This window comes from Oncorhynchus tshawytscha, unplaced genomic scaffold, assembly GCF_018296145.1.
Source record: "Oncorhynchus tshawytscha isolate Ot180627B unplaced genomic scaffold, Otsh_v2.0 Un_contig_3521_pilon_pilon, whole genome shotgun sequence".
Taxonomy (NCBI): Eukaryota; Metazoa; Chordata; class Actinopteri; order Salmoniformes; family Salmonidae; genus Oncorhynchus; species Oncorhynchus tshawytscha.
The window spans coordinates 68,249-82,500 of record NW_024609370.1 but is presented as its reverse complement, the minus strand read 5'-3'; the positions used below and the strand labels follow the sequence as shown (position 1 = coordinate 82,500).

General features: G+C 50.3%; 1 protein-coding gene across 1 annotated transcript in view; it reads right to left on the bottom strand.

The window, feature by feature from the left end:
• Positions 1 to 14,252, bottom strand: part of LOC121844672 (monocyte to macrophage differentiation factor 2-like) — a 40,542-nt gene that overhangs the window by 6,876 nt on the left and 19,414 nt on the right. The window contains exons 3-4 of the mRNA XM_042315027.1: positions 5,266 to 5,426; positions 1,880 to 1,954 (exon numbers count right to left, since the gene is read on the bottom strand). Coding sequence (XP_042170961.1) covers positions 1,880 to 1,954; positions 5,266 to 5,426 — 236 coding nt within the window. The remainder of the gene's footprint in view (positions 1 to 1,879; positions 1,955 to 5,265; positions 5,427 to 14,252) is intronic.

Below are 14,252 nucleotides of genomic sequence, written 5' to 3'. Positions count from 1 at the left end.
AGTGTAGTAGACTATGATGCTGTAGTCCAGACTAGTGTAGTCCAGACTATGATGCTGTAGTCCAGACTAGTGTAGTCCAGACTAGTGTAGTCCAGACTAGTGTAGTACAGACTATGATGCTGTAGTCCAGACTAGTGTAGTCCAGACTAGTGTAGTCCAGACTATGATGCTGTAGTCCAGACGAGTGTAGTCCAGACTATGATGCTGTAGTCCAGACGAGTGTAGTCCAGTATATGATGATGTAGTCCAGACTAGTGTAGTCCAGACTAGTGTAGTCCAGACTATGATGCTGTAGTCCAGACGAGTGTAGTCCAGTATATGATGATGTAGTCCAGACTAGTGTAGTCCAGACTAGTGTAGTCCAGACTATGATGCTGTAGTCCAGACGAGTGTAGTCCAGTATATGATGATGTAGTCCAGACTAGTGTAGTCCAGACTAGTGTAGTAGACTATGATGCTGTAGTCCAGACTAGTGTAGTCCAGACTATGATGCTGTAGTCCAGACTAGTGTAGTCCAGACTAGTGTAGTCCAGACTAGTGTAGTACAGACTATGATGCTGTAGTCCAGACTAGTGTAGTCCAGACTAGTGTAGTACAGACTATGATGCTGTAGTCCAGACTAGTGTAGTCCAGACTAGTGTAGTCCAGACTATGATGCTGTAGTCCAGACTATGATGCTGTAGTCCAGACTAGTGTAGTCCAGTATATGATGATGTAGTCCAGACTAGTGTAGTCCAGACTATGATGCTGTAGTCCAGACTAGTGTAGTCCAGACTATGATGCTGTAGTCCAGACTATGATGCTGTAGTCCAGACTAGTGTAGTCCAGTATATGATGCTGTAGTCCAGGCTAGTGTAGTCCAGTATATGATGTTGTAGTCCAGGCTAGTGTAGTCCAGACTATGATGCTGTAGTCCAGACTAGTGTAGTTCAGTATATGATGCTGTAGTCCATACTCGTGTAGTCCAGTATATGATGCTGTAGTCCATACTCGTGTTGTCCAGTATATGATGCTGTAGTCCATACTAGTGTAGTCCAGTATATGATGCTGTAGTCCAGACTAGTGTAGTCCAGACTAGTGTAGTCCAGTATATGATGCTGTAGTCCATACTAGTGTAGTCCAGTATATGATGCTGTAGTCCATACTAGTGTAGTCCAGTATATGATGCTGTAGTCCAGACTACTGTAGTCCATACTAGTGTAGTCCAGTATATGATGCTGTAGTCCAGACTAGTGTAGTCCATACTAGTGTAGTCCAGTATATGATGCTGTAGTCCAGACTAGTGTAGTCCAGACTAGTGTAGTCCAGTATATGATGCTGTAGTCCATACTAGTGTAGTCCAGATATGATGCTGTAGTCCAGACTAATGTAGTCCAGTATATGATGCTGTAGTCCAGACTAGTGTAGTCCATACTAGTGTAGTCCAGTATATGATGCTGTAGTCAGGTAACTGTTTATCCACATTATAGCAGTGGGTGTAAAGCCATAACACATACGTTTTTCCAGCAGCAGACTATGATCGATAATGTCAAAAGCTGCACTCTAGTCTAACAAGACAGCCCCCACAATCATTTTATCATCAATTTCTCTCAGCCAATCATCAGTCATTTGTGTGAGTGCTGTGGTTGTTGAGTGTCCTGCCCCATAAAGCATGGTGAAATTTTTACTGTGGAGTTGGTCCCACCTTTGCTGCTATGACAACTGAAGACTGTGGAGGAGCTCTGGACTATAGAGATAGACACAGTAATGTAGTCTAGTTATATAGACAGTAGTGTAGTTATAGAGACAGTAGTGTAGTTATAGAGACAGTAGTGTAGTCTATAGAGACAGTAGTGTCGTCTAGTGAGACAATGAGGCTGCAGTAGCACCTCCGACTCACCAGGGGGCGTAGGAGGCTGCTATGAAGAAATAGATCACCATTCTGTCACACATGTGGAAACAGTGCTCCACAGACCTGGAGAGATACAGAACATGATTATACAACCTGCTGTCATTAACCATATACACTACCTATCCCTAACCTTATAGACAGGTGGGCAGGTAGCCTGACAACCTATTAACCCACTACCTATCCCTAACCTTATAGACAGGTGGGCAGGTAGCCTGATTATACAACCTGCTGTCATTAACCATATACACTACCTATCCCTAACCTTATAGACAGGTCGGCAGGTAGCCTAGTAGTTAGAGAGTTGGGCCAGTAACCGAAATGTTGCTGGATAGAATCCCCGAACTGACAAGGTAAAAATCTGTCGTTCTGCCCCTGAACAAGGCAGTTAACCCACTGTTCCCGGTAGGCAGTTAACCCACTGTTCCCCGGTAGGCAGTTAACCCACTGTTCCCCTGAACAAGGCAGTTAACCCACTGTTCCCCGGTAGGCAGTTAACCCACTGTTCCCCCAGTAGATAGTTAACCCACTGTTCCCCGGTAGGCAGTTATCCCACTGATCCCCTGTAGGCAGTTAACCCACTGATCCCCTGTAGGCAGTTAACCCACTGTTCCCCTCTAGGCAGTTAACCCACTGTTCCCCGGTAGGCAGTTAACCCACTGTTCCCCGGTAGACAGTTAACCCACTGTTCCCCTGTAGGCAGTTAACCCACTGTTCCCCTGTAGGCAGTTAACCCACTGTTCCCGGTAGGTAGTTAACCCACTGTTCCCCTGTAGGCAGTTAACCCACTGTTCCCCTGTAGGCAGTTAACCCACTGTTCCCCTGTAGGCAGTTAACCCACTGTTCCCCGGTAGGCAGTTAACTCACTGTTCCCCGGTAGGCAGTTAACCCACTGTTCCCCTGTAGGCAGTTAACCCACTGTTCCCCTGTAGGCAGTTAACCCACTGTTCCCGGTAGGCAGTTAACCCACTGTTCCCCGGTAGGCAGTTAACCCACTGTTCCCCGGTAGGCAGTTAACCCACTGTTCCCCGGTAGGCAGTTAACCCACTGTTCCCCGGCAGGCAGTTAACCCACTGTTCCCCTGTAGGCAGTTAACCCACTGTTCCCCGGTAGGCAGTCATTGTAAATTAGAATTTATTCTTAACTGACTTGCCTCGTTAAATAAAGGTTAAATAAAAATGTGGAAACAACGATCCACAGTATACACTACAACCCTGTTATAACATGATAATATCTTTACATCAGACCCATAGAATAACCCTGTTATAACATGATAATATCTTTACACCAGACCCATAGAATAACCCTGTTATAACACCAGACCCATAGAATAACCCTGTTATAACATCAGACCCATAGAATTACCCTGTTATAACATCATACCCATAGAATAACCCTGTTATAACACCAGACCCATAGAATAACCCTGTTATAACATGATAATATCTTTACACCAGACCCATAGAATAACCCTGTTATAACATGATAATATCTTTACATCAGACCCATAGAATAACCCTGTTATAACATGATAATATCTTTACACCAGACCCATAGAATAACCCTGTTATAACATGATAATATCTTTACACCAGACCCATAGAATAACCCTGTTATAACATCAGACCCATAGAATACCCCTGTTATAACACCAGACCCATAGAATACCCCTGTTATAACACCAGACCCATAGAATAACCCTGTTAAAACACGAGACCCATAGAATAACCCTGTTATAACATCAAATCCATAGAATACCCCTGTTATAACATCAGACCCATAGAATACCCCTGTTATAACACCAGACCCATAGAATAACCCTGTTATAACATCAGACCCATAGAATAACCCTGTTATAACATCAGACCCATAGAATAACCCTGTTATAACACCAGACCCATAGAATAACCCTGTTATAACACCAGACCCATAGAATAACCCTGTTATAACACGAGACCCATAGAATAACCCTGTTATAACATCAGACCCATAGAATAACCCTGTTATAACATCAGACCCATAGAATAACCCTGTTATAACATCAGACCCATAGAATAACCCTGTTATAACATCAGACCCATAGAATAACCCTGTTATAACATCAGACCCATAGAATAACCCTGTTATAACATCAGACCCATAGAATAACCCTGTTATAACATCAGACCCATATAATAACCCTGTTATAACATCAGACCCATAGAATAACCCTGTTATAACACCAGACCCATAGAATAACCCTGTTATAACATCAGACCCATAGAATAACCCTGTTATAACATCAGACCCATAGAATAACCCTGTTATAACATCAGACCCATAGAATAACCATGTTATAACATCAGACCCATAGAATAACCCTGTTATAACATCAGATCCATATAATAACCCTGTTATAACACCAGACCCATAGAATAACCCTGTTATAACATCAGATCCATATAATAACCCTGTTATAACATCAGACCCATAGAATAACCCTGTTATAACATCAGACCCATAGAATAACCCTGTTATAACATCAGACCCATAGAATAACCCTGTTATAACATCAGACCCATAGAATAACCCTGTTAAAACATGAGAATATCTTTACACCCTGCAGAGACAAACACTACCATCTCTGTAATGACAACACCATTACATTAATATAACCCTGATCCTCTCCCAGAGAGGGAGGGAGAGAGAGGGGAGGGGGAGAGAGAGGTAGAGAGAGACAGGGGGAAGGAGAGAGAGAGGGGGAGAAGAGGGAGAGAGAGAGAGGGGGAAGGGAGAGAGAAGGGGAGAGGGAGAATGGAGAGAGAGAGGGGGTTAAAGGGACAGGGGAGAGAGGGGGGAGAGGAGGAGGGAGAGAAGGGAGGGAGAGGGGGAGGGAGAGGGGGAGTTTTTAAGAGAGAGGGAGAGAGAGAGAGGGAGAGGGGAGAGAGATGGGGGGGGGGAGGGGGAGAGGGGGAGAGAGAGAGACAGGGGGAGAGGGAGAGAGAGGGGAGGGGAGAGAGAGAGGGAGAGGGGGAGAGGGGGAAGGAGAGAGAGAGGGGGAGAGGGACAGGGGGGAGAGAGAGAGGGGGAGAGGGACAGGGGGAGAGAGAGAGGGGGAGAGGAGGAGGGGAGAGAGGGGAGGGAGGGAGAGGGGGAGGGAGAGGGGGAGTTTTTGAGAGAGAGGGAGAGAGAGAGAGGGAGGGGGGGAGAGAGATGGGGGGAGGTGGGAGAGAGGGGGAGAGGGGGAGAGAGATGGGGGAGGTGGGAGAGAGGGGGAGAGAGAGGGGGGGGAGGGAGAGAGAGGGGGGGGGAGAGAGGAAGAGGGAAGGGGGGGGGGAGAGGGTGGGAGAGGGAGAGATAAATAAAATGTGTTTGTGTGCGTGACTGTATGTGTGTACCGTAGGTGGCTTTTCTTCCAGGTCACCGTGTGGAACAGAGTCGAGATGAGGAAGAGGGAGGTGAGCCCCGCCCCATAGAGCCAGGCTGAGACGCGCTCCCATTGGTCCTCAGACAGGAAGTGCAGCACAGAGCTGCCCAATAGGCTGGGGATTACCCACAGCTGCAGGAAATAGAACACACAATAAATTATTCAATTCATCCATGGTGGTCCTCTGTTGGTTCAACTCCCAGGACCACCCAAACATAACACGGTGGTCCTCTGTTGGTTCAACTCCCAGGACCACCCAAACATAACACGGTGGTCCTCTGTTGGTTCAACTCCCAGGACCACCCAAACATAACACGGTGGTCCTCTGTTGGTTCAACTCCCAGGACCACCCAAACATAACATGGTGGTCCTCTGTTGGTTCAACTCCCAGGACCACCCAAACATAACACGGTGGTCCTCTGTTGGTTCAACTCCCAGGACCACCCAAACATAACACGGTGGTCCTCTGTTGGTTCAACTCCCAGGACCACCCAAACATAACACGGTGGTCCTCTGTTGGTTCAACTCCCAGGACCACCCAAACATAACACGGTGGTCCTCTGGTTCAACTCCCAGGACCACCCAAACATAACACGGTGGTTGGTTCAACTCCCAGGACCACCCAAACATAACACGGTGGTCCTCTGTTGGTTCAACTCCCAGGACCACCCAAACATAACACGGTGGTCCTCTGTTGGTTCAACTCCCAGGACCACCCAAACATAACACGGTGGTCCTCTGTTGGTTCAACTTACAGGACCTCCCAAACAAACATAACACGGTGGTCCTCTGGGGTTCAACTCCCAGGACCACCCAAACATAACACGGTGGTCCTCTGTTGGTTCAACTCCCAGGACCACCCAAACATAACATGGTGGTCCTCTGTTGGTTCAACTCCCAGGACCACCCAAACATAACACGGTGGTCCTCTGTTGGTTCAACTCCCAGGATCACCCAAACATAACACGGTGGTCCTCTGTTGGTTCAACTCCCAGGACCACCCAAACATAACACGGTGGTCCTCTGGGTTCAACTCCCAGGACCACCCAAACATAACACGGTGGTCCTCTGTTGGTTCAACTCCCAGGACCACCCAAACATAACACGGTGGTCCTCTGTTGGTTCAACTCCCAGGACCACCCAAACATAACACGGTGGTCCTCTGTTGGTTCAACTCCCAGGACCACCCAAACATAACACGGTGGTCCTCTGTTGGTTCAACTCCCAGGACCACCCAAACATAACACGGTGGTCCTCTGTTGGTTCAACTCCCAGGACCACCCAAACATAACACGGTGTCCTGGTTCAACTCCCAGGACCACCCAAACATAACACGGTGGTCCTCTGGTTCAACTCCCAGGACCACCCAAACATAACACGGTGGTCCTCTGTTGGTTAAACTCCCAGGACCACCCAAACATAACACGGTGGTCCTCTGTTGGTTAAACTCCCAGGACCACCCAAACATAACACTGTGGTCGTCTGTGGGTTCAACTCCCAGGACCACCCAAACATAACACGGTGGTCCTCTGTTGGTTCAACTCCCAGGACCACCCAAACATAACACGGTGTGGGTTTAACTCCCAGGACCACCCAAACATAACACGGTGGTCCTCGGTTTAACTCCCAGGACCACCCAAACATAACACAGTGGTCCTCTGTGGGTTCAACTCCCAGGACCACCCAAACATAACACGGTGGTCCTCTGTTGGTTCAACTCCCAGGACCACCCAAACATAACACGGTGGTCCTCTGTTGGTTCAACTCCCAGGACCACCCAAACATAACACGGTCCTCTGTGGTCCTCTGTTGGTTCAACTCCCAGGACCACCCAAACATAACACGGTGGTCCTCTGTTGGTTCAACTCCCAGGACCACCCAAACATAACACGGTGTTGGTTCAACTCCCAGGACCACCCAAACATAACACGGTGGTCCTCTGTTGGTTCAACTCCCAGGACCACCCAAACATAACACGGTGGTCCTCTGTTGGTTCAACTCCCAGGACCACCCAAATAACATAACACGGTGGTCCTCTGTTGGTTCAACTCCCAGGACCACCCAAACATAACACGGTGGTCCTCTGTTGGTTCAACTCCCAGGACCACCCAAACATAACACGGTGGTCCTCTGTTGGTTCAACTCCCAGGACCACCCAAACATAACACGGTGGGTTCAACTCCCAGGACCACCCAAACATAACACGGTGTTGGTTCAACTCCCAGGACCACCCAAACATAACACGGTGGTCCTCTGTTGGTTCAACTCCCAGGACCACCCAAACATAACACGGTGGTCCTCTGTTGGTTCAACTCCCAGGACCACCCAAACATAACACGGTGTTGGTTCAACTCCCAGGACCACCCAAACATAACACGGTGTTGGTTCAACTCCCAGGACCACCCAAACATAACACGGTGGTCCTCTGGTGGTCCTTGGTTCAACTCCCAGGACCACCCAAACATAACACGGTGGTCCTCTGTTGGTTCAACTCCCAGGACCACCCAAACATAACACGGTGGTCCTCTGTTGGTTCAACTCCCAGGACCACCCAAACATAACACGGTGGTCCTCTGTTGGTTCAACTCCCAGGACCACCCAAACATAACACGGTGGTTGGTTCCTCCCACCACCCAAACATAACACGGTGGTCCTCTGTTGGTTCAACTCCCAGGACCACCCAAACATAACACGGTGGTCCTCTGTTGGTTCAACTCCCAGGACCACCCAAACATAACACGGTGGTCCTCTGTTGGTTCAACTCCCAGGACCACCCAAACATAACACGGTGGTCCTGGGGTTCAACTCCCAGGACCACCCAAACATAACACGGTGGTCCTCTGTTGGTTCAACTCCCAGGACCACCCAAACATAACACGGTGTGGTTCTGTTGGTTCAACTCCCAGGACCACCCAAACATAACACGGTGGTCCTCTGTTCAACTCCCAGGACCACCCAAACATAACACGGTGGTCCTCTGTTGGTTCAACTCCCAGGACCACCCAAACATAACACGGTGGTCCTCTGTTGGTTCAACTCCCAGGTCCACCCAAACATAACACGGTGTTGGTTCAACTCCCAGGACCACCCAAACATAACACGGTGGTCCTCTGTTGGTTCAACTCCCAGGACCACCCAAACATAACACGGTGTTGGTTCAACTCCCAGGACCACCCAAACATAACACGGTGGTCCTCTGATGGTTCAACTCCCAGGACCACCCAAACATAACACAGTGGTCCTCTGTTGGTTAAACTCCCAGGACCACCCAAACATAACACGGTGGTCCTCTGTTGGTTAAACTCCCAGGACCACCCAAATATAACACTGTGGTCGTCTGTGGGTTCAACTCCCAGGACCACCCAAACATAACACGGTGGTCCTCTGTTGGTTCAACTCCCAGGACCACCCAAACATAACACGGTGTGGGTTTAACTCCCAGGACCACCCAAACATAACACGGTGGTCCTCTGTTGGTTCAACTCCCAGGACCACCCAAACATAACACGGTGGTCCTCTGTTGGTTCAACTCCCAGGACCACCAAAACATAACACGGTGGTCCTCTGTTGGTTCAACTCCCAGGACCACCCAAACATAACACGGTGGTCCTCTGTTGGTTCAACTCCCAGGACCACCCAAACATAACACGGTGGTCCTCTGTTGGTTCAACTCCCAGGACCACCCAAACATAACACGGTGGTCCTCTGTTGGTTCAACTCCCAGGACAAACATAACACGGTGGTCCTCTGTTGGTTCAACTCCCAGGACCACCCAAACATAACACGGTGGTCCTCTGTGGTGGTTCAACTCCCAGGACCACCCAAACATAACACGGTGGTCCTCTGTTGGTTCAACTCCCAGGACCACCCAAACATAACACGGTGGTCCTCTGTTGGTTCAACTCCCAGGACCACCCAAACATAACACGGTGTTGGTTCAACTCCCAGGACCACCCAAACATAACACGGTGTTGGTTCAACTCCCAGGACCACCCAAACATAACACGGTGGTCCTCTGTTGGTTCAACTCCCAGGACCACCCAAACATAACACGGTGGTCCTCTGTTGGTTCAACTCCCAGGACCACCCAAACATAACACGGTGTTGGTTCAACTCCCAGGACCACCCAAACATCCCAGGACCACCCAAACATAACACGGTGGTCCTCTGATGGTTCAACTCCCAGGACCACCCAAACATAACACGGTGGTCCTCTGTTGGTTCAACTCCCAGGACCACCCAAACATAACACGGTGGTCCTCTGTGGGTTCAACTCCCAGGACCACCCAAACATAACACGGTGGTCCTCTGTGGGTTCAACTCCCAGGACCACCCAAACATAACACGGTGGTCCTCTGTTGGTTAAACTCCCAGGACCACCCAAATATAACACTGTGGTCCTCTGTGGGTTCAACTCCCAGGACCACCCAAACATAACACGGTGGTCCTCTGTTGGTTCAACTCCCAGGACCACCCAAACATAACATGGTGGTCCTCTGTTGGTTCAACTCCCAGGACCACCCAAACATAACACGGTGGTCCTCTGTTGGTTCAACTCCCAGGACCACCCAAACATAACACGGTGGTCCTCTGTTGGTTCAACTCCCAGGACCACCCAAACATAACATGGTGGTCCTCTGTTGGTTCAACTCCTAGGACCACCCAAACATAACACGGTGGTTCAACTCCCAGGACCACCACCCAAACATAACACGGTCCTCTGTTGGTTCAACTCCCAGGACCACCCAAACATAACACGGTGGTCCTCTGTTGGTTCAACTCCCAGGACCACCCAAACATAACACGGTGGTCCTCTGTTGGTTCAACTCCCAGGACCACCCAAACATAACACGGTGGTCCTCTGTTGGTTCAACTCCCAGGACCACCCAAACATAACACGGTGGTCCTCTGTTGGTTCAACTCCCAGGACCACCCAAACATAACACGGTGGTCCTCTGTTGGTTCAACTCCCCACCCAAACATAACCACTCCCAAACCCAAACATAACACGGTGTCCTGGTTCAACTCCCAGGACCACCCAAACATAACACGGTGGTCGTCTGTTGGTTCAACTCCCAGGACCACCCAAACATAACACGGTGGTCCTCTGTTGGTTCAACTCCCAGGACCACCCAAACATAACACGGTGTGGGTTTAACTCCCAGGACCACCCAAACATAACACGGTGGTCCTCTGTTGGTTCAACTCCCAGGACCACCCAAACATAACACGGTGGTCCTCTGTTGGTTCAACTCCCAGGACCACCCAAACATAACACGGTGGTCCTCTGTTGGTTCAACTCCCAGGACCACCCAAACATAACACGGTGTTGGTTCAACTCCCAGGACCACCCAAACATAACACGGTGGTCCTCTGGTTCAACTCCCAGGACCACCCAAACATAACACGGTGGTCCTCTGTTCAACTCCCAGGACCACCCAAACATAACACGGTGGTCCTCTGTGGTTCAACTCCCAGGACCACCCAAACATAACACGGTGGTCCTCTGTTGGTTCAACTCCCAGGACCACCCAAACATAACACGGTGGTCCTCTGTTGGTTCAACTCCCAGGACCACCCAAACATAACACGGTGGTCCTCTGTTGGTTCAACTCCCAGGACCACCCAAACATAACACGGTGGTCCTCTGTTGGTTCAACTCCCAGGACCACCCAAACATAACACGGTGGTCCTCTGTTGGTTCAACTCCCAGGACCACCCAAACATAACACGGTGGTCCTCTGTTGGTTCAACTCCCAGGACCACCCAAACATAACACGGTGTTGGTTCAACTCCCAGGACCACCCAAACATAACACGGTGTTGGTTCAACTCCCAGGACCACCCAAACATAACACGGTGGTCCTCTGTTGGTTCAACTCCCAGGACCACCCAAACATAACACGGTGGTCCTCTGTTGGTTCAACTCCCAGGACCACCCAAACATAACACGGTGGTCCTCTGTTGGTTCAACTCCCAGGACCACCCAAACATAACACGGTGGTCCTCTGTTGGTTCAACTCCCAGGACTCCCAGGACCACCCAAACATAACACGGTGGTCCTCTGTTGGTTCAACTCCCAGGACCACCCAAACATAACACGGTGGTCCTCTGTTGGTTCAACTCCCAGGACCACCCAAACATAACACGGTGGTCCTCTGTTGGTTCAACTCCCAGGACCACCCAAACATAACACGGTGGTCCTGGGTTCAACTCCCAGGACCACCCAAACATAACACGGTGGTCCTCTGTTGGTTCAACTCCCAGGACCACCCAAACATAACACGGTGGTCCTCTGTTGGTTCAACTCCCAGGACCACCCAAACATAACACGGTGGTCCTCTGTTGGTTCAACTCCCAGGACCACCCAAACATAACACGGAGGTCCTCTGTTGGTTCAACTCCCAGGACCACCCAAACATAACACAGTGGTCCTCAGTGGGTTCAACTCCCAGGACCACCCAAACATAACACGGTGGTCCTCTGTTGGTTCAACTCCCAGGATCACCCAAACATAACACGGTGGTCCTCTGTTGGTTCAACTCCCAGGACCACCCAAACATAACACGGTGTTGGTTCAACTCCCAGGACCACCCAAACATAACACGGTGGTCCTCTGTTGGTTCAACTCCCAGGACCACCCAAACATAACATGGTGGTCCTCTGTTGGTTCAACTCCCAGGACCACCCAAACATAACACGGTGGTCCTCTGTTGGTTCAACTCCCAGGACCACCCAAACATAACACGGTCCTCTGTTGGTTCAACTCCCAGGACCACCCAAACATAACACGGTGGTCCTCTGGGTTCAACTCCCAGGACCACCCAAACATAACACGGTGGTCCTCTGTTGGTTCAACTCCCAGGACCACCCAAACATAACACGGTGGTCCTCTGTTCCTCCCAGGACCACCCAAACATGTTGGTTCAACTCCCAGGACCACCCAAACATAACACGGTGGTCCTCTGTTGGTTCAACTCCCAGGACCACCCAAACATAACACGGTGGTCCTCTGGTTCAACTCCCAGGACCACCCAAACATAACACGGTGTTGGTTCAACTCCCAGGACCACCCAAACATAACACGGTGGTCCTCTGATGGTTCAACTCCCAGGACCACCCAAACATAACACGGTGGTCCTCTGTTGGTTCAACTCCCAGGACCACCCAAACATAACACGGTGGTCCTCTGATGGTTCAACTCCCAGGACCACCCAAACATAACATGGTGGTCCTCTGTTGGTTCAACTCCCAGGACCACCCAAACATAACACGGTGGTCCTCTGTTGGTTCAACTCCCAGGACCACCCAAACATAACACGGTGGTCCTCTGTTGGTTCAACTCCCAGGACCACCCAAACATAACACGGTGGTCCTCTGTTGGTTCAACTCCCAGGACCACCCAAACATAACACGGTGGTCCTCTGTTGGTTCAACTCCCAGGACCACCCAAACATAACACGGTGGTCCTCTGTTGGTTCAACTCCCAGGACCACCCAAACATAACACGGTGGTCCTCTGTTGGTTCAACTCCCAGGACCACCCAAACATAACACGGTGGTCCTCTGTTGGTTCAACTCCCAGGACCACCCAAACATAACACGGTGGTCCTCTGTTGGTTCAACTCCCAGGACCACCCAAACATAACACGGTGTTGGTTCAACTCCCAGGACCACCCAAACATAACACGGTCCTCTGTTGGTTCAACTCCCAGGACCACCCAAACATAACACGGTGGTCCTCTGTTGGTTCAACTCCCAGGACCACCCAAACATAACACGGTGGTCCTCTGTTGGTTCAACTCCCAGGACCACCCAAACATAACACGGTGGTCCTCTGTTGGTTCAACTCCCAGGACCACCCAAACATAACACGGTGGTGGTCCTCTGTGGTTCAACTCCCAGGACCACCCAAACATAACACGGTGGTCCTCTGTTGGTTCAACTCCCAGGACCACCCAAACATAACACGGTGGTCCTCTGTTGGTTCAACTCCCAGGACCACCCAAACATAACACGGTGGTCCTCTGTTGGTTCAACTCCCAGGACCACCCAAACATAACACGGTGGTCCTCTGTTGGTTCAACTCCCAGGACCACCCAAACATAACGCGGTGGTCCTCTGTGGGTTCAACTCCCAGGACCACCCAAACATAACACGGTGGTCCTCTGATGGTTCAACTCCCAGGACCACCCAAACATAACACGGTGGTCCTCTGTTGGTTCAACTCCCAGGACCACCCAAACATAACACGGTGTTTGGTTCAACTCCCAGGACCACCCAAACATAACACGGTGGTCCTCTGTTGGTTCAACTCCCAGGACCACCCAAACATAACACGGTGGTCCTCTGTTGGTTCAACTCCCAGGACCACCCAAACATAACACGGTGTTGGTTCAACTCCCAGGACCACCCAAACATAACACGGTGGTCCTCTGTTGGTTCAACTCCCAGGACCACCCAAACATAACATGGTGGTCCTCTGTTGGTTCAACTCCCAGGACCACCCAAACATAACACGGTGTTGGTTCAACTCCCAGGACCACCCAAACATAACACGGTGGTCCTCTGTTGGTTCAACTCCCAGGACCACCCAAACATAACACGGTGGTCCTCTGTTGGTTCAACTCCCAGGACCACCCAAACATAACACGGTGGTCCTCTGTGGGTTCAACTCCCAGGACCACCCAAACATAACACGGTGGTCCTCTGTTGGTTCAACTCCCAGGACCACCCAAACATAACACGGTGGTCCTCTGTTGGTTCAACTCCCAGGACCACCCAAACATAACACGGTGGTCCTCTGTTGGTTCAACTCCCAGGACCACCCAAACATAACACGGTGGTCCTCTGTTGGTTCAACTCCCAGGACCACCCAAACATAACACGGTGGTCCTCTGTTGGTTCAACTCCCAGGACCACCCAAACATAACACGGTGGTCCTCTGTTGGTTCAACTCC